Here is a 21,412-nt window from a genome sequence, read left to right on the forward strand (position 1 = left end):
AATTTCATATGATTTAGTAAGAAGACAGCTGTAGGCATGAGTGGCAGTCTTGAAGTCTAATGCTCCTTATCTTTTTTGAAGTAATTGATTTCAAGGAAAAAAAACTGTACTGTGATAAAAGCAGGAAGTTAATTGCTTAGAAAAGAAGATGAATAAAAATCCCAGTGGCTCTGCAGTGCTTTTTCTGTCATATTGTGAGCAATAAACATGTATACAGAACAGATCTGTGGGGCCATTTGGAATCTCAGGGCCATTAAAATGACAGTGTAAACTGTTGTCTTTCTCTGGCTATAAGAGATTCAGATAAAAGCAGCTGAATTTTACATACCAGTAACTTCTGTGTAGAAGCAAGTTAGAACTACATAATTTGGAAGAAAGCAGTAAGAACTTTTTAAATTATTGGACTATTAAGGAAAATGTAAAAAATATCAAAATCACTAATGACTGAGACTATCAGCAATGTTTTCAAAAGGATCAAAGTCACTTAGGAGCCAAAAAGTGTGATCATTAACTCCAAAGGAATCATGTCACCACCAACACTGCAGGTATAGGAATTTGCTCTGTGCATGCTCTTTCCACAGATTAATCAACGAGTTAATGTTTCGGCATCCCAATGGCAAAGGGAAATAAAACATTTGAGCATCTAAAATGGCTCTTTTCCTTTCCATTGGCAATCTAGACAACTTCTAAAGAGCAAATTCAGATGAGATGAATCACATCTTTTGGGTTTTAAGGCTCTTGATGGGATTTAGCCTGTCATGTATACATCAGCTTTGAAGCAAGCCATAAATCACTGTATTATTTAGGCTTACACATATCCTGCCATTCTGTCCCTTCACCCTACTCTTCAAGATAACACCAAAAATTACTTTCCATTTCTGTGAAGATCTCAGAGCTCTGCGTTGAATTCTCACCAAAAACACAGACATGGGTGAGAGACATCTTTCTAAATCTTATTTGGGTTTTTTTGAGATGGAAAGGGCTTGTGTGTTTGAGGGATTTAAGTGAATATGAGTTTGAGTACTTTGAGAGTTATTCATAAAGGGCTGTGTGTATGTTAAATTGTAAAATACTTATTCAGACACCAAAATTAAGAATCATTACATAAGTGCATCACACCCAATTGCCCATTTCAGTAACATTCAACCAAGTATTTTTGTAACAATACTGAAGCATGGAACRTGCACTTTATACATTGCAGAATATATGCATTCAAGAATACTTATTACATTGTTTCAGAGAGCTCTAAACTCAGAAAGTGTATTTTTTTCTCATCCTATCACTGTTCTCTTACACTTTCCATAGCAGGCCTATCCAGTCTTCGAGGCCAAAAATGTGTGTCCCGGATGGGCAGAAAGCCAGTCACACGTGGTACTGAAACRTAATGGAGGAAATGCAATTCTCAGTTGCTTGTGTGTTTATTTGTAGCTATCTCCAAAATACTTGTGATCATGCAATCAAAATTAATATCTCTGTTGTATTATTTATGCAAAAATACTACAATATAATTAAGAGGCAATGTCAGCAGCAGTATTGATCACTATTGCCTTTTATCAGGATTTCTCTTCGAAGGGATCATTTCCATTTCCTCATAGCTCTTTCTGTTCTCCGATTTACAAGTGAAATAGTACATATTTTCTCTATTGTTCAGTACCTACCTCTCCACAATCAATTACATGTGATTTTGTTGCATTCCAAGCATTAAGGTCTCCTGCCTTTCTATGGTTTTGTTCATAAACTGTCTCTCCGTGGTGCTGTAATGCAGTGCCAGCAGGTGGAGTTGTTCAGATAGATGCAAGCCATGATAACTCCTGCATGTCTTGTGTCYGCTTGAAAAGCAGGTTTCTTTCTGTCTCTACTTTCTTTGTCTCTAGACAGGAGCTCTCTCCGTTTCGTACCTTCAGCTTTCTCCATCTTCTTGGTAAAGAGCGGGTGTCAGAGGGCAGGAGTTGGTATTTTTAAGAGCAGAATATGCCCAGGCTAGCTGAGCCTGAGCCCTGCTCACGCTTGGGTAATGCGGTTGCRGCAGCAAGGCTGGCTCACCCTGAAGTTGTTTCGGGAGCACGTTCAACAGTGGGAGCCAGTTTGGAAAATGTCCAGGCCAATGGTCCTTTGCCACTTACCATCTCCCGGCAAGGTGAAACACGACAAACTAAGCTGCCTCCAGCAGCGTGAGCCTGGCAAATAGGCTTCAAATTGTTCCAGCTRTTTTTTCTGCTATTTCGAAATGCAGTAGATCTGTCAGGGGGATAGGGAGCTCCTCCAAGGCTCCATCTTTCACTTATTTCCAAATGTCACTGTATCTAAATACGTTTAGCTTTAATTGTTTTAGGAGACCGTAAATCATTTAACTAAATACTTATAAACGAACACAATGAAATGAAGTATTGTGCCTCAAAGTCCCTAATCCATTAGTAAAGTTTATAAATAAAAATTTTTACTTTGCTTTCCCAATAGGAGTTATTGACTAGTCTGTTCCATGTCAATGCACTCTGAAAGGATTGACTTGTTCATACCCACCTTATAGAACTAGAGGGCAAGGAAGAGGCAGAGAGACTTACTTTTGTTTGGAAGAAGAGGAGAAATATGTGGCCACTAAGCATTATGTATCTATTTCAGAAAAGCCACAGATAGATAACACATTAAAAAAATACACCAGCAAAATATTTCACTCATCTTCACATTTAAAGAGAGTAAGAAAAACATACTTTTTCTTGCATTTAAAAAGTGAGGGTCTCCTTGAACTATGCTAATTCTTGAGTGTTAGAAAATTGAAGGTTGGAAGAAACAGTTCCTGGGTCATTGTCTATCAGAATTGCAGTGCTTTGTTTGTTTGTTTGCTTGCTTGCTTGCTTTTTTTTTTTAAAGTACATTGCACAAGGAGGCGGAATTTTTTATTTATTCATTTAATCATTTACCAATAATCTGTTGGTTCTATTTACGTGTACATAGCTTAGAAAAACATTATGTGATGCCATGCCTTTTTCTGTTGTTACTGAAAGCACACAAAGGAAGTCAGGAGTGTACTAATGCTCAAGAATATGTGCCTTTGCAGGTGAATGCGTTCTAAAACTTTAATTTATTGGCAAATTTTTCTTCGTCTCATCCTATTTGAACATTTCTACCTGGATTATAAAATTTCTTTCTTGTTTTTGATTCTTACATTTCATCAAAGCACTCTGAACCGAATAATATTTTTTGCAGTGTTGGTCTATAACCTGATTTAGGTTAGCTAGTAGGAGTTGCACTGAATATTTTGTTGACCTTTCTTATATGCTTCTTTTTTTTTTTTTTTTCCTCAGTCCCATTCCCCCACCCCTTCCAGAGGGCTGTCACTGACATATCTTCAGTTCATTATTTATCCACTAAAGTCTATGCAGTTGCAGTTCTGTTTCAGGTTTCCAGATAGATAATTATTCTCCTGAATTTACTTCTTTGAGCAGACAAGAATTTATCGTGCCCTGAAATGTTTCAGTTTTGACAGCACAGAATTTTTAACTTACACTTCTAGGATTACTTTTTAACTAGTTCATTTGTGCTTCCTTCTGTGTATTTTGATGGATTTTGAAACATACGGTACTACCAAAGAGCAGAATTTCCATCTTGGAAAGCAGTAAATCAAAGTAATGGTCAAGACAGGGAGAAAAGAGCTAAAGAGTATGGCGGGGGGAGTATGCTTCCATAGGTTTTTCAGCCCCCTCATCCTCCTTTAATGTGGATATCTATTCCACTGTTCCCTTTATTAATCTGACAGAGAATTTTCTTGTGCTTTAAATGTTCTGATCTAGCAAAGCATTAAAATAAATATGCAACTATCAGCAAGTATATAATCCTATTTGCAACTCTGAGCATCTATGCCTGCTGGTAATACATGTGAAACTGAGAGAGGATTTTAAAAACATATGAAGAAAGGAAAGACAGACATTCCTACTTAACCTTCATCCTACCATCCTGGAATGGTACAAGCAGACTGGAAGGAGTAAAATGGTGTAAAATAAAAACCTCACTGTGCATGCAGTCTATAGGAATTAAATTTATATTTGTAAGATTTACCTGAAAATACTGTGCTTAAAGCGTTGAATGTTATTGAAAATGTACTCAAAAGAATATAAAACTGGCTGCTGTGAAGATGGAGAAAGTATAAAACATGAGTAAGTTTTTTATGTTTGGAGGTATATTAGTAGTGGAGATACTTCAACTAGCAGAGGGACACAGAAATACTGTAAGCTGATAGTCCAGCACAGGAAATCAGTAAATAACCTCTACTTCTCTAGAAATTGAAGTTTGAAGACAATGTTTGAACGTCTTTGTGTTCTCTCAAGGGTAATATGTTCATATCTGAAGTAAATTCTAGCTGCAAAAATTTCACAAGTAACAAAATTCTCAATGTAAAAGCAGAAGTATATATTCCGTCACTGACTAGGATATGCTTGGTGAACCTCATCAAGGACAAGCAACTGTGATTGCATCTACTCATTTCATAGCCCCTCCTATTCTGAAGAAACTTACTCTAAACATCTGCAAAACAAATGCCTTTTGATGCTTCACAACTCCCCTCAAAATTTCTCTTTTCTGCTGACAGCAGTTTGGTTGCTAACATGCTGAAGCCATGCCTAGAAGCCTGACTAATATTGCCATATTGTTTCCATGTCCTCCCCCTATGTGTGTTTGTAGCCATCTGTTGTCTCTTGGCTTACACTGTTAAGTCCTTTAGGGTAAGGGATTTTTTGCTTTGTTTTTGTTTGTATGGCATCAAGCAGAGTGAGGTCTTGGTACTGATGAGGGCCGGTGAGCGATAAAATTAAGTAAGAAATAGAATTTCATCATTTTCAGTTTTAAATTCCACTGTATGTAATTCATTGTCCAAAACCAGTGGTTTCTGGTTTAAATGGCAGCACATGCTGTAGGCTTTCGTGTGATCATAAAGAAATTCTGTGGGTGTCAACCAACAGTCAACTGACAGGGTTCAATTTTAGAGATTAAATCCTGTATTTAATTGCATTTAATTGTTAGATTCAGAAATGGAATTGAAATAAATTCTCACAAAGTGAAAACAATAACTGCTGGTTTGTACTCCAGAGAAATTTGCATAGAATTAAACGAGAAAGCAATATATTCATTTTTATGCCATGCATGTGAATCTTGCTTGACATGTAAAATACAAACAATATTCTAAATGTATACCCTGTGTATATTTTATGAGTAAGCACTTAAGTACTGATAAGACTCTCAGTAAATCTCAGACTTCAGGATTTCCCCATATCAATTTCATTTTTCCCATTCTTGTCCTCTAAATGTTTCAATACCTCATCAGAATTATTTTCTAATTTGCCCTGCCAGTTTGCCAAGAGCTTAGGGGATGCTTCTTTAATGCTCTTACTGTGAATACTGAAAGAGTTGAAAATGTGACTGGGCAAATTAATGCAGGAAAAGTCCAAGGGCTATTAACTACAAAGAAAGCACCTCTAGCTCAAGAAATCTCTGATTTACAAATCCATGGGGCCTGGGAGAGTGTTTTGGAGAGTACCATTACATGCTTGTATCATTACATACTTGTTTCCTTACACTTTAGCCTACCCGTCATTGGCCACCATCAGACAAGACACCAGAAAGACTAGGCCTTTGCTCTGACACAGTTCAGTCACTTTCTTTGTTATGTTTTTAATTGCAGCATTATTGCTTAAGCACCTTAAATATTATATAACTTCTCTTTGAAGATAGTTACTTTTCTGCTGCACTTAACACTTGGTAGTGCTGCCAAGTTAATTCAAATTCAGGACTATTCAGGTGTAACATGAATGGAATTTTACCATTCCAAGTGTTCACGAATGAAATATTTGGACATGTATTATTGTAAGCCTTAGACAGCAGAGAGTTTACATTTCCTTGAGTTTCTATATGACAGAAAAAAATACAATTTTGCTTTCATCTCATGAACAGTAAGAGTGAAAACTCAGTGTTAGTATGAAAGAGAGAAGTTATAGCCCTGATTTTATGCATTCATATTCACAGCTTTCCAGGCCTTATAGTTCTGTGTTAAGCTACATGTCATGTATTTGGGAGAAAGCTTGTTTAAACTAATAAAAACAAAGCTGAGAAAGAATGACTTCCGGCAAAACTATTTTTCTTCACACCTGGGCTTGTGTAGGATGCTTAACTCCAGTGACCTTAAAACCTGCAAACCTTATAGCAGCTTGTAAAGTGATGAGCTGTGAAAGGACAGGTTTACAATGTCAGAAMTGTAAAACTTTCTGTAACCTGTTCTTACAGGTGCTGACCACTTTCAGTTGATCACAGCTGTTTTTCTGAAACAGTAAAATTTGATGAAAAACAGGGTGTAGCAGAGGCATCATGGATCTCGTTATGAGTCTGCTTAGTTTGGGATAGAAGGGAGGACATAAAAAATTTTATTTCCAGAGCTGTCTTTTTATAAGTGAGAAGAAAGATGAAAGGAAAGGTAATAAAAGAGAAGAAAGAGTTTTGGGCAAATAGCACCAGAACTGCATAGACTAAAAAAAAAGACAGATCATTAATCAAAAATGAATTAGTTTTCATGGCAAAAGAAAAAAGGAGATCTAAAAATGTAAGCCAAGTTCTGGATACAAATAAAAAGAAAGAAGAATATGGGAAACATAAATGTAAGTCAAGTTTTGTGCAGATTTCGTCTTACCAAAACAAGGAAAATAGTTAGAGACGTGTATAGTCAAACCCATTCTTGCTTTGAGTGGAGACATAAATACTAGGCTCCTTTATATTGTTAGTGAAATGTGATATCACAAATAATCTAATTTTTTTTTTCATTCTTATATTCAATTCAAGATGTTACTAATCATTTGTAAGGTTCTAAATCATCTGAAATGTTGAAGGTGGGGAAAAGTCTTTTGAGGACTCTGGGACTAAATTTTCAGAGAGTATTGATAAGCTGTTTTACTGTGAAATTATGTCATTAAATTTGTGCATCTTGGTCTTCCATGTCAGATGCAGTGATTCCTTTATTTGATTTACTGCTTGATTTGTTTTTCTTTCTCAGTGCAGCTCCCAGTATTAGAAAATGTTAAGCTTTTATGTTTTATAGTGCATGCTGTTCAGTAAGTTATTACAATGTCTTTTTGGTTTGATTAGTTATTTAGGTGATTGATTTTTCTTTTGTGGTGAAGTGGTTAACCTTTAAGAGTTATGGCTGAATGAGTTTGAATCACTGTTCTCCTGTTTCTGGTACTGTGTCCATCAGATTAGCAGGAAGTTCAGTTTCTCAAGGAATCATAATGTCTTTCTTTTCACTTACATTTATCCTGCCCAAAGTATCTATAATCTCATGCATAAGAGGGATCAAATCAGTAATGCTACTGTACAGACAAAATAAGAATGGTATCCAGGGAACTCACTGTCTCAGCACAGTGGAACACAAAAGTTGGCACTTGCAGAAAAGAGTCGTGAATACTGTCTGGCCAAGAGTCAAGGGCATCTGCACAATACTAGCTATAAATCAGTTGTTTCATTTATTATTGCTAAAGGTTTTGACTTCAGAATACTCAAAAATGTCCTCCTTTTTTCTGAGGAACTTACTGATTTCCAGTCTTATCTTTACAAAGCATTGCAACATTCATAATCTGCAGAAAAAGAATTTTAATACTTCAGTGGAAAGTTTTAGTAGAATTTTAGTACATTTTTGGTACTGTAAATAGATGAGTGTTAGAAATGTTGGTTGGAACCAACCAACCTCTATTCGACCTGCTGCTTGGAGCAGGACAATCACTAACACTGAATCAGATGAATGATTTTGAGTGGAGACTCTACCATTTCTACGAGTAACCTCTTCCTGTGCTGCACTGCTCTCCTAATGAAGAAAATTTTCCTAATGGCCAGTTTGAACCTTCCAAGGGGCAGTTTGTGGTCATGGTCCCTTCTATATCATCTGCCACTGCCAAGGAGAGTTTGGTTCCATCATCTTTGTAACACTACACAGTTGCACACTCCCTGTAGATCTCCCCTTAGCCTCCTCTTCACCAGAATAAACAAGCTCAGTTCCCTCAGCCTGTCTTCGTAGATCATGCGCTCTAGATCGGTAACCATCTTAGTAGCCCTGTACTGGACCCTCTCCAGTTTTTCAGTATCCTTCCTGAACTGGGGGCCCAAAACAGTATTCAAGGCAAGGCCTCACACGTTGTGAGTAGAGGGGATAATAGCTTCCATGGATCTGCTGACCACACTCCTCCTAATGTAGCCCAAAATACTGTTTGCATTATTCACAATGAGAGCACTTTATTAGTTCACATCCAACTCAGCATCCACTATGGCCTCTGGGTCCTTTTSAGCAGGCCTGATACTTAGCAAGATTCTTCCTAGACTGTACTGATCCTTTGGGTTTTTTCTCGACAGGTGCAGAATTTTGCACCCCTTGAACTTCCTTGAACAGAATCCTCAGAGAGGTTTCTTTTGCCCACTCCTCCAGCATCTCAAGGTCCTGAATTGAAGTTCTACCAAACAGCATGGCAACCACACCTCCCAGTTTTGTATCATCTGAAAATTTGCTGAGAGTGCATTCTGTCTCCTCATCTGAATTGTTGATGAAAATACTGAACAGTATCTTCATAGCAGTCCATGGGTTATTCTGTTTGTTCCTGACCACCAGCTGGACCTCAAGCCATTGATTACTATCTTTGAGCCTGGAGGTCTGCCCAATTTTCAGCCCACCTACATTTCTTTCATTCAGCCCACACTTCCTCATGTTATTATTGACGATACTTTGGGAAATAGTGTCAAAAACCTCATCAAAGTCAAAATATATCACAGCCACTCCTCTCCCTTCATCTGCATGGCCAGTCATTTCATCATAGAAGGCAATAAGGTTGGTCAAGCATGATTTGTTCTTTGTAAATCTGTGCTGACTTTCCTTGATTATTGTCTTTTCCTTTACATATTTGGAAATGAATTCCAAGAGGACATGCTCTACAGTTTTTCCAAGAACTAAGGTGAAGTCAGCCATCATATAGTTTCATAGATCCTCCTTCTTGCCTTTCTTACATATGGGTGTAAAATTAGCCTTTCTCTAGTCATCAAGGATCTCCTGTAATTGCAATGATTTTATAGATAATAGGCAGTGGTCTTGCAATCACATCCTCAGCTTTTTCAGCACCCCTGGGTGCATCCCATCTGGCCCCATGTATCTGATACTTCCAGCTTCTTTACATATTCAGTTACTCATTGCTCTCCCACTCTTAGCCATCCCTCTGCTTTCCATGCTGTACTGGTACATGCAGAGGTCTGGGAGCAGACTTTGCTAGGAAGATTTAGGCAGAAAAGGTATTGGATTTTGCAGCCTTTTCCATATAATCTGTTGTGATATCTCCCCTAATCAGCAGTGGACTTGCATTTTCTTTGAACCTCCTTTTGCTACGTTCATACTTGTAAATTTCCTTCTCATTACCCTTTATGTCCCTCATTAATCTTTGCTCCAGCTGGGCTTTGGCCTTCCCAATTTTGTTCCTGTGCCCAAGCAATGCCTATATACTCATCGTTTGTAATCTGTCATTGTTCCAACACACGTACTCTCTTTTTCCATTTTAGTTCATTAAGAAGCTCCTTGCTCTGCCAGATGGGACTTCAACATACCTTCTCCATATGTGCTACTTCCTCATGTATTTCTGGGTTTAGGTCCCTATTCTATGACAGAGAAAGTTTAAAGCCCTCCCTGCTAAGTTAGCAAGTCTGTTCACAAAGATGTTCTTCCCTCTCTTTGCGAGATGGACCTATTCTCTTTCTAAGTTGTCCTTCCTCATCAGATGAGATGCCACAATTAAAACAGTCAAAGCCTGATGACACCAGATATGTAGTCAGGAGTTGGTCTGCTGGATGCATCTGTTGCTATCTAGTCTTTTGCCTTTAACCACAGCTAGGTGGTCAAAGAGAGACACCAGTAGGATTCCTGTCCCCTTCACCCTTGCCCAAGAGCTTTACAGTCACTTATGAGGTGAAACAGTTTCGCCTCACCATGTCATTGGCGCCCGCATGAATAGACAGAAAGAAGTAGAAATCATTATGCTGGGTGAGCCCAAACAGTCTTTTTGCAACATCACAAATTGAGGCTTCAGGCAAGCAACATACCTCCCTGGATGATGAGTCTGGCTGCCAGATGAATGTTTCTATCCCATACCCAAAGGGAGTCACCAACCATTCGCTATCACTCATCACTTTCTCTTGATGGCGCTCTGATGTGTTGTCCAGCCTGGATTCTTCCTCCAAGAGAGCTTGTTCTTCCTGGGCCTGAACAATTTAGCATCCTTCCTGCTGCCAGAAGTCACAAGCTTCCAGTTTCCACCCTCTTGGGAGTGCATGTCTTCTTCCCACTCTGTCTTGCCTCAGTTGCACCTTCCTTCTCAGCCTTGTGCATCATAAGTTTTTTACATTTGACAAGTCTCTTCAAAGATACTGTCAGTCTCCTGTTTGCCATCTCAAATAGACAAAAGCTGCTCACCTCTTGCAGCTCTTCACCTGGTGCTGCAGCAACTCCAACAGGTAACACTTCCTGCAGTGGCTGCATCTGCATAGAGGGTGCCACAGCACCATAGATGACTGTCCCAGCAGGAGCTGGAGTCATGTCCTGTAGCACGTCCTTACCATTTGGGGGTTGTCGTCTTATGCACACAGCATGCCTGGGCCCCTCATGTGCCAAATGCCAAATTACCCATCTTGCTTATTTGCACATCCTGCTGGCAGCACTCCTGGTTGTTGATGCCATCCCTGAGGGTGCCAGATAAATAAGCGCAGTGTGCGTTCCCTCACCCTTTTGCAAGATTTTCCACTTGGCAGGAAACCTCTCGCACTGTCTGTGCATTCCTGGCACTCCTTTTGTGAATGCTGGGTCTTCTTCCCATGCTAGATCCCAAATGAGCTGAAAGGTCCGTGGAGATCATTTACTTCAGCACCAGTCTCACTTGCTAAATGAAGAGGTACTTTTGTATAGTTAAAAAGGTTAGTCTTAGAATTTGCTTAAGCAGATACAGCTGACCAAAAATGTTTTAAAATCAATTTACTGCAGTTCTGATCCATGAATAAGAAAAAATAGTTTGGGAAACATGTAACTATTTATTGCCAGAAGTTAAATTTTCACATTTATTTCTGGGAGATAAAGTGGGTTTAAATTACTGGCTAATGATTTTAGAATTTCATTAGATGTTATTTTATAGTAAAATACTCAAATATTGTCTCCTTTCCCTATCTTATAGCTTGACTTGCAATGCACCAGCAAAACATATGGTAGATTTCTTCTTGTAATCACTTGTAATCTTGTAATATGTATGAGAAAAAGGTCTTCTTCAGAGACATTACTTGTATAGGAATAACAATGTAAATATGCTTCTATAAGCTGCTGGCTTTGAATGAGGTTAATCTTTCAGCAACTATTACACTGGCAATATAAAATCAATCCCTTTGAGGTTTAAATAGTCAAAAGTATAAGGTTGAGAAAGATAAGAATATAAGGTTATAATAATGTAAGGAAATGGTAAAGAAAAAATGTTTAATGTTTGTAGGTTGTAGATGTGAGGAAAAAGTGMATAGGGAGAAAGGGATGTGGTAGATTTTACAAATTGCTACCCTTAAATTACTTTTTATTTATCAATTGCTTTTGGATGTATGCTATTTTAGTGCAAAATTTCCTTTGATTGGTTCTGAGTCTCAGTTTCTGATAGAGATTGAAATTGATTCTGCATTTAAATCAAGATTTTGTTTATTTTTGCCAGTTTTGTTTTGGATTTTTTCAATTAAAACTTAGTTCACGCTGTAACTTGTAGCAATCTCCATCAAATAAAAATATGATAAAACTGTAAAGCTACCAAAATAGAGAAAAACAGCAAGCTAAAAATTACTTTGCCATTGTCTGCTTTAATTCWGTTGCATTCTTAAGCAAACAAACAAACTTCATAATACTGTATGTGACTAAACTGTGCAGGAATTCTTCTAAAGGTATGACGAATTTTCTCTGCAATAAGGTCTTTAAAGTCAAAACTAGATACATTAAAAAAAAAAAAAACACAAGAAAAAGAAGTTCAAAGAGCAGTAATTTCCGTTGCATATGCAGGTCATGCAGCTAGATAATAATGCTTGTTTGGGGCCTTAAACGCAATAATATATTTGAAATTTCATATTTTAAAATGCACTTAATGCATATTTATTAAAAATAACTTGATAATTTAGAGTAGCTGTTGTACAGTATATGAGGTGAAAATAGTTTCACCTAAGTATTACATAAAAAATTCTGTGGAACTGCAGTTAGCTTGTCAGAGAAGTGCATTTTTTTTAATACAGATAGAACATGTTCTGTTAGTTACATAAATAAAACACCAAAATATATGGTAATAATGCATCCTTGAGGTATGAGGTTAGGTCCTGTTAAATATGTGCCTTGAAATTCGAAAGGCATTTTTTCTGGGGTTTCAAAAGAATTCCTGTGGAAATTAGTCTGCTAAAAATGTGAATTTTTCTCATTTGGTGAGTTTTTTCAGCCATTGCTGTTTTACTGTTATGTTTGCACATGCTGAAACAGGTAGCTATTCAGCAAAAGAAATATGAATTGTTAACCTATCTTGGATCAATGTATGGGAACATAGACAGTTCTTTGATTGACTCTCTTAAAAAAAAAGAGGGGTAGAACTAAAAACTGAAACAGTAACACTAAACCCTATTTATGTGAAACAACAGAAAAAGTAAAAAAGAGGTAATAAGTGCAGATGGATGCTGATGCTTTTTATTTCCAAAATTTGCTCAAGAACAAAGGAATAGGAAAAATTAGAAGTCTAAACATTTCAAGAGTTAGCCTACCAATTTATATTATAAAAAGGATTTATTTTTTTAATATTAATAACCTCTTAATTGTAGGAGGAGGAATTGGAGGCCCAGATCTCATTTCTACAAGGACAACTAAACGACTTGGAAGCCATGTGCAAATATTGCGCAAAGATGATGAACACACATCTTGGTAAGTGCAGTACCCTGTATCAACCTGCAAATCTTTGTGAAGGTTCTTTCCATTTTGGCACTAGAGCTAAATATTTATATAGTGCAGTGCATATTATTTATAAGTCACAAAGAAATTTGGTTTAATGTGCCCAATTGTTGTAACAGGTACTGCAAACCACTCTACCTTTATGCTGTCATACTTTTAAACTCGGGAATCTGTTAGCCACTGATTATACTAAGAAAAAAGTAGAGGCATTTTAGGATGGCTGGCCTGTGTCTGTTCCTGAGATTTCTTACATTGTAAGAGACATGCTAGAACTCATAGCTAATTTATAAGCCCATTTGCAGTTCAGTGGTCCCAGAATGATCCTTGATACATTCAGTGATAGTTGTATAAAATTCATATACTTCCCGTAAGTGTAACATCTATACAATCTATGCTGATTACCTTCACTGTGTAAAAATATGTTTCTATAGGCTGACTGCTTTGTAATATTTTGGTCAGACTAGGAGAAATATTTTAAGGTACGAGCCAGTAGTTTGGGAATGGGATCAGCAAAGAATCCAATCTATAATTTGATTTATACATTGCCAAGACAAATCAGAGAAAGTAAGCAAAGAGCTTCAATTAATTCAAGATAGGTGTAAATATATTTAGCTATGCCTTGATAAATGCAGCATTTTTAACTGTGTTGAACCAAAGTCCAAATGTTGCTATATTTCATTATGTATCATTGTGCAAAGCACTATTATTAAGAAATCAGGGCACACCTGAAATAATTTAAGGTTTGTTTGTAGTCTGCAAAATCATAGTCTAAGCAAAATAATTTAAAGTTGAATATTTCAGAGGGCAGAATTAAGTATATGATACCTACCTCTGCCTGGTCAAAAGATGAAATGTGAAAGTCGTACTGTCCTGGAATTTTCATTTTCCTTTATGTGAGTGTCCATATAATTTTAATAGCCACAGTTATGAGCCTAGCAAAAGCTGTAAATCACGTGTTATTGGAAAGTTTGGACTCACAGCCTTCAAAAACCGACTGTAAATGTCTAACCCCAACAGCTTTATTCTGGTGTATTATACTGCTTCTGTGAGGATATACGAGAACTAATGAGACTGGAATTAAACCCAAGGGATAAATTATTAGCTACTGAAATGATGGGGGAAAACTACCGTGTCTAGAAGAAAAACTATAGTCTCCTTCCTTTAGGAAAACAAGCTGGAAGTGTTCAGTAGAAGTATCGGTTCAAGTACAAATATAAATGTTTCCCCAGCAGACTAGAGGTCAGAAGAAAACCAGACAAAGATACTTGAAGTAGTCTGTTTTTCAACAATGGATACATGTAGGGAAGGCAAAAGATCTTTAATAATCTCCAAGTGTTAAATGGTACTCCCAAATATATTAGAAACAAARGCATTTGGGCCAGTAGCCTCCAAGAGATTCATGGAGCCATTTGTTACTCTCACGAGACAGCGAAAGCCCTCTCCTGTACAGCTGGGGCTGTGGGTGAGCACTGAGCACGTCCTGGCACCCGGCAGCCCTCCCAGGACCTTCCAGCTATATTTTCTTCTAGTCCAACTTCCTGTACTTCTTGACAACATCTCTGCACGTCTTCCCAACATCATGGGCTATTCATTTTGTAAATTTGGGTTAGAGTAATGCATTTAAATCCTATCGAGATTAACAGTTATGTGCTGTAAAGAGAGTACAAGAGAGGCTGAGATACCACCAGCTTTCACAGCTGCTGTGTTTGTAGCAAACTGAGGAGGTTAGATAGCCCCAAGTTATCCGGGACGATGATCCACAGGAAGGCAGATTCTAAGATTCTTGGCAGTCTGACCTCTGCCAAATTCCTCTGAACCTGGAATCCGTCAATCAGGTTAATTCTGGTCATCTGAGTAGCACATGCCAGGGGGTGTCCCTGAAAATGATTCCCTCTAGCATCACAGAACCGCCCCTGGGGATTACCACCAGCCTCTGTGTGCTGCTCATGCTTCAGAGGAGGGCACCAAAGCAAAACTCTGAGTGTTTCTTGTCATTCATGGCTCAGGGGAAAGGTTAGAAAGGGCTGCTATCACAGCTAGTTGGGTTCTTCCCCGGATGTCTCTTACCCATGGAAATGACTTCATTTTGGAGACCGCAGAGAGTTCTCCCGCTCCCCTTGTAACCTGCTGGGACACTTATCTTCAAGGATATTACTTCTCCCTGTAAGGTTGGGCTTTGCTAACTTCATCACCCAGCTTTTGTCTTTTGTTACATCCTTGGCAGCAAGGTCGAAAATCCTCATATAACTTACCTATGCACAGTGATCAAATGATCTCTCAACTCTGTCTTTACTGGGTGGAACACTATTTTAGATTTGTTTTGTATGGGTTGCTTTTCAGACGTGCTCATTTTTGCACTCTTCCTTTGAACTCTTCAGTGTTTTCATATGCTTTTTGAAGTGGCTTAATCAGATATATGTGCTACATGCTGTACTAGCAATGGATTCAGCAAAATGGTTGTTTATCAAAGGGAAAGTCATCTCTACTTTTTATGTGACATTTCTCTTCTTAGACATTTTTTAATGCAGCATCACATTGCTGATTTTTTATAGAGTGATAGGTTGAAGTGATAATCCACTATGACCTTTAAAATTTTGTGAATCACAGCTTTCTAAACAGAGGGTTTTATCCTGTAGGTACAATCAGGAAATGTTTCCTTTTATTTCTGTATGTGTTACTTGCATATAATATTAAAATTTACTTGTTGTCATTTGACCTTTCAGCTGAAATTCAGGTTATTTTGCAATGTGCTCTGTTGTCTGCTGCCACTCTCACTGCAAAATTTACAATCGTAGGTTTAATAGTTGTCTAAATTATTGATAAAACGTATGGATATCGAAAACTTGAGGAGCCCCTCAGGACTCATTTCTTTAACCAAGAGTTAACCAACCTTTTAAAAATTATCGATAAGTCAGTTTTTACTCTAAGTTCTACCTTTTAAATTTGATAAAGTTTGTTATTTTTATTAAAAATTAATTTTAGATGGACATTTTAAAGGTTTTTTTCAGGCTGTATTATTCAATCAATATACTTTTTTCCCACATGAACTGTATTATATTTGCAGGTCAGTCTTGAACAAAACACAGTATTAATTCTTGCCTGTAAAAATTGCATATCCAGCGACCATTTGCCACAGAATTATATAATTGGTACAATAAATTAGAATGTCAAGCAATTATAGAATATTCTCTTTGCTATTTCCAGTGAAACAATTCAGAATTTTTCAGGTTCTTTCAATTACAAGGGAGTATCCTTATGACAGTCAGGGACAATTACTTCATGACAGAGGATTTCACGTATCAGAATTGTTCAAATTGTTCAGAATTGATCAGAACAACCATTAAGTCACCTATTCCGTAGTAATTTATAATCTATTTATATCAAATCCAATTAACTGAGTTGTATTTTTATGTGATATCTTTTTAGAAAATAACTTTGTTTAAATAAAATCTTAATCAGAATTTTCCTCTCTGTCATATAATGATATCACATGTCTTTACCAAAAATGTTCTATTTCTATAGCTTTCAGCAAATATCTGCTAATATTGCATTTTGTTTTCATGGAACATGAGGAAGGACCAGAGGGATAGAACAGCAGTTTCTATTTTGTTTATATATTCAAAAATGCTTTCATTAAATGTTTATCTACTTTCATAGATTAACCACACAGTGTACCACACAGCAAAGACATAATTAACTGCTTGTAATATCAAGGGATGTTACCATGGAAATGAAGGATGGTTCARGAATATTACTACTTAGCACTATGTGTAGAAATTAAAAATAGGCTTTTGTTCATGAAAATGGAGGAAAGTCATTCTATGATCTTGATCTCCTTCTTAGGGCTGTGCATTAGAGGAGCTTCAATTCTCCTCCCCCTCTCCCTTCACCACTGAAGAAAGTCTGCTAAGGTATAATATCTTTTAATGCCTCCAAGGGCTAATGTTTAAATTTGTATATGTAGAACTGGCAGGTAAGAATGTAGGTTTTAATTCTGTTACCACACTTTTTCACAAGCTGGTCATAGCTTTCAATTTTTTTATCAATAAAATGAAGATACATCCAATCTTGTAAGCCTGTTCTGCAGCTTTGTTCAGAATATGAATGCAGAGCATTACTTCAGCTGCTGGTGAAAATTTGTAGTTGCCATAGCTATTACTGCTCCAGCATTATCACAGATACATTTTCTTGATGTTTCTTTTTCACATGCACTGGCCTTTTTCAGGAAATAATATTGTCTGTGGTGCCTTTAGTAATATGGTAATGTTCTTCAATATTTTTCTTTCTATAAGGTACTTTTCTGTTAGTGCACCTCAAGGCTCAATGATTCAGAAAGCTTTAATATACTGGTTAAATATTACAATATTATACCCTGTCATAATGTTACTTACTTTTTGAGGAATTTTGATTGTTTCTTCCTTTCTTTGACTCTACGGAAAGAAAAGCATCAACCTAGCAAGTGCATTCAGAAGAATGTTCTTCCTGGATAAATGTCACCTCTGTCTGATGTCTTAGAGCAGATCATGAGTTATTGGTCTAAGTGATCTGCACCCAAATGTCACTAAAAAGGTMCTATAGTGACTGCTGGAAGGCTCCTCTGTTCTTCTTCACATTTGACATGGAACTGAGTGTGATGTGTTGATTCAATGTGAAGTCGGGCTGGAGGGTTTCAAAAAGCAAAGCTTTATTATGCCCCAATCCTAAGGTACTTAGCGTACTTAGTGTGTTATTAAATGGCAGCTCATATGCCACCAGTTATAACACTGCCGTCTGACCCATTCTGCTGCTTTAGTACTGTCAGAGTTTGAAGCCTGCCAGTGCATGCTGGCAGGATTCCAGCCCAGGACTAAAGCACAGCCTCTTAATGAAAAATAAATCAAAACTCCTGAGAAGTATCAATCCTCCATAGGTAAGAACTAATGTGAGAGGTGGTGGAGGATGTTTATGAGCTTGCCAGTTCTGTTCCAGAGAGAAAAGAATCACAGAATCACAGAATGGTTGAGGTTGGAAGGGACCTCGGGAGATCTAGTCCAACCCCCCTGTTCAAGCAGGTTCACCTAGAGGACGTTGCCCAGAACCCTGTCCAGATGGCTTTTGAATATCTCTAAGGAAGGAGACTCCACAACCTCTCTGGGTAACCTGTTCCAGTGCTCAGTTACCCTCACAGTAAAGAAGCTTTTCCTCCTGTTCAGATGGAACTTCTTGTGTTTCAGTTTGTGCCTGCTGCCTCTCATCCTATCACTGGGCACCACTGAGAAGCGTCTGGCCCCATCCTCTTTATACCCTCCCTTCAGATATTTAAACACATTGATAAGATACCTCCTCAGCTTTCTCTTCTGCAGGCTGAAGAGTCCCAGCTCTCTCAGCCTTTCCTCATATGAGAGATGCTCCAGTCCCTTCATCATCTTAGTAGCCCTCCGCTGGACTCATTCCAGTAGCTCCATGTGTCTCTTGTATTGGGGAGCCCAGAACTGGACGCAGTACTCCAGATGTGGCCTCCCCAGGGCTGAGTAGAGGGGGAGGATCACCTCCCTCGACCTGCTGGCAACACTCTTCCTGATGCACCCCAGGATACCATTGGCCTTCTTGGCCACAAGGGCACATTGCTGGCTCATGGTCAACTTCTTGTCCACCAAGACCCCCAGGTTCTTCTCCGCAGAGCTGCTCTCCAGCAGGTCKGCCCCCAGCCTGTACTGGTGCATGGGGTTATTCCTGCCCAGGTGCAAGAGTCTGCACTTCCCTTTATTGAACTTCATGAGGTTCCTCTCTGCCTACTGAATTTTAAAACATCATCTGTTTATAAGAGACAGAAACCAATCCATCATCAGTGTTCTTAAGACTGAAGAAACTAACATTTGTTTCCAACAGAGACTTTTGTTTCAGACCTCCAAGTAGTAAAAGTTTACCAAAGTATTAGACATGTAGTACAGGAAGTCGTTTTCATTCGAGGCAATATAAAGAAACATGGGTTCAGTGTTAACTTGGATATGTGGGTCTTTATATAGAAACTGTTCTTTTGTGATGGGCAGTTTATCAGGTTATGAAAGTATAGAAACTAAGCTTTTCCATGCTTGGGGCACTATGTAAATGTAGACAGGTTGCCTCCACAGCTAGCTGAGATGCAGAAGCAATTTAGCTGCTTTCTCACAGCATAGAGCCTCAGTTAATAAGCCCTGAGGACTCAAACCAGCTCTGCAAAGAGTTATCTCACATGGTTCTGTACAAGACCCTAGAAATGTGTGCAAAGATACTCAATTATACAGAATAAACATAAGTCTGCCTGATTTTATTAACTTCATCTCCATATCAGCACTAGCAAACTTGAGCTGGCAACTAGAGAGACATTCAGGTGGATCTCTGTAATATGTTGCTCAAAATCCAGGTTTTTAAATGACTTATTGTCTTGGAGGCTCTGACCCACATCTAGTAACTTTATGCTTAAGCATGCTGGCTCCAGCTGAGCAAAGCAAATTAATCCTCTGAGCTATCTATGCAGAGCTGGTTGGGTTGTCCTTAAATGCATTTTCTAATGTGACTTCTACTGTGTGTAATACGTTACTCTTTCCTTCACCAGTATTCAGGTACCTCTCTGCCCTTCCACAAGTATATGGATCATGGAGGGCAAAAAGGAAAGGTGAAGTTTTCATTCCCAGTTCTTCTAAGTGCCACCGGCATTCTGCCACTGCAGCGGCATGCCAACTCTAGGCTTTTGTGTGTAGSCTGTAGACACTGCACATGTTTACAAAATGCCAGGAAGTTATGGCATCACACTGACAAAAAATGAAAGCTAGTGTTTTACCTAACCAGATGATTTATTGTTCACATAGAGCTCTTTGGATGAGATCATAGGACATGTCCCTGCCACGGTCATCAGGCAGTGCTGTCAATTGTAAGATTCACATTACATTGCCTGACATCTCCCRGACAAACACTATTTGGAAGGCTTATTCAACATGGTTCAAAGCCACCTTTTCACTGTGATTATTGCAAACACAATGAGCAAGAAATGAAAAATGTAAAAACACATGATCAGAAACTTATAGGATACAGTTGCTAGTATAATTTTAGTGATTGTGTGAAATAGCACCTTTAAAAGCTTAATTAGATAGGCTTATAAGACTTCATCTGTTCCACTTTTAACAGTCAGTGGAATTATTACAGGGATTATTATAAAAATCATTTGCAGTGAGGGAGGGAGAGGATAAAGTTGGCTTAATTGCTGGTTATTTAGAAGCTGATGTGTTGCCCAGTATAGATCTGGATGCAGTAGTTATAAAATGTGTGCAATGTAGTACTGAATTCTTGTTTTATGTTTCATGGGATAGGATTAAAGGTTATGAAACTTTTGTATGGATAAACCGAAATGGAAATTATTTTGCTGCCCTGGGTTGAAATGAGATACTTTATTATTCACTGAGGTAATAAGTGCATTAAATAAGTTCCCTTATGCTTGGGACATACATAATATAATCCATACTTTATAAACCCAGTGTGATTAGAGGTGCTGGAAGTAAAAAATGCCACATCGAATGCAGCGCTGTGAGTCTAAGGGGATTGTTCCTTGGATAAGAAAAAAGATGTAAAATACTCTATAAAAAATCCCATACAAATAAAGAACATTAACAAGTTTATTAAACTAAATACAGGAATGGTTACTGTGAAACAAATATTTGTTGTATAGTTTGGGTTTCAGACTCCTGCTTCTGTGCATGTTCTGTTTAGATATATGTAGGAACAATAAAAGTGTAGATTTCTTTCTGCGTCAACTGTGTTAATCCCAGCAGTCCAACTGTGGTAGGCATCTATAAATCCTTTTACCCCGGTAGTCTTCATGAAGCAGAGAAGATTAAAATATTAAAGCTTATACAACTCATCATTACCTAAATTAACATCTTTCCTTGCAAGTTTTAGCAAATTCCTGTCACAGTTCTTTCTTCCATCAGCCTGCTGCTTCCTTCCATTGGCATAGTGAACATCTCCCTGCTGCTGTTGGACACTGACAGTCCACCTCTTCCTTCCCAGCATCTCCTGGGCATTGATTTCTCTTCTGATCTCCAGTTTTGAGGAAAAAAACCTTGATAGAAGCTAGGTTTTGTCATGACTAAATTGTTAATTTCCCCATTATTTCCATAAAGATCTTTGGTATTCTTATGGCTGAGCCTGATTGTTGCCACTGTTCTGTTTTCTTCAAGGTCTGCCTTTGATTTAACGCATTATAATCATGTTGTATAATACCAACCAGGTGAGCAGGGCTGTGATATGTTGCTTTCACTCTTCACACTTGTGTAGCCTTTCATAGTGCCCCATCATTTCAAATACATGCCATCAAATGGACAAGCCTTATGTAACTTCTTTGATTTTGAAATATAAATTTGCCTGACTAGCAAAATGTATTAGTTCCCACAAGCT

At 37.9% G+C, this 21,412-nt stretch overlaps 1 protein-coding gene across 2 annotated transcripts in view; it reads left to right on the forward strand.

Moving 5' to 3' along the window:
* Positions 1 to 21,412, forward strand: part of TBC1D5 (TBC1 domain family member 5) — a 309,786-nt gene that overhangs the window by 268,300 nt on the left and 20,074 nt on the right. For both annotated transcript variants that reach the window (XM_026068628.1, XM_026068627.1), the window contains one exon: positions 12,877 to 12,976. In XM_026068628.1, coding sequence (XP_025924413.1) covers positions 12,877 to 12,976 — 100 coding nt within the window. The remainder of the gene's footprint in view (positions 1 to 12,876; positions 12,977 to 21,412) is intronic.

The sequence above is a fragment of the Apteryx rowi genome, unplaced genomic scaffold (assembly GCF_003343035.1).
Source record: "Apteryx rowi isolate R43461 unplaced genomic scaffold, aptRow1 scaffold_277, whole genome shotgun sequence".
Taxonomy (NCBI): Eukaryota; Metazoa; Chordata; class Aves; order Apterygiformes; family Apterygidae; genus Apteryx; species Apteryx rowi.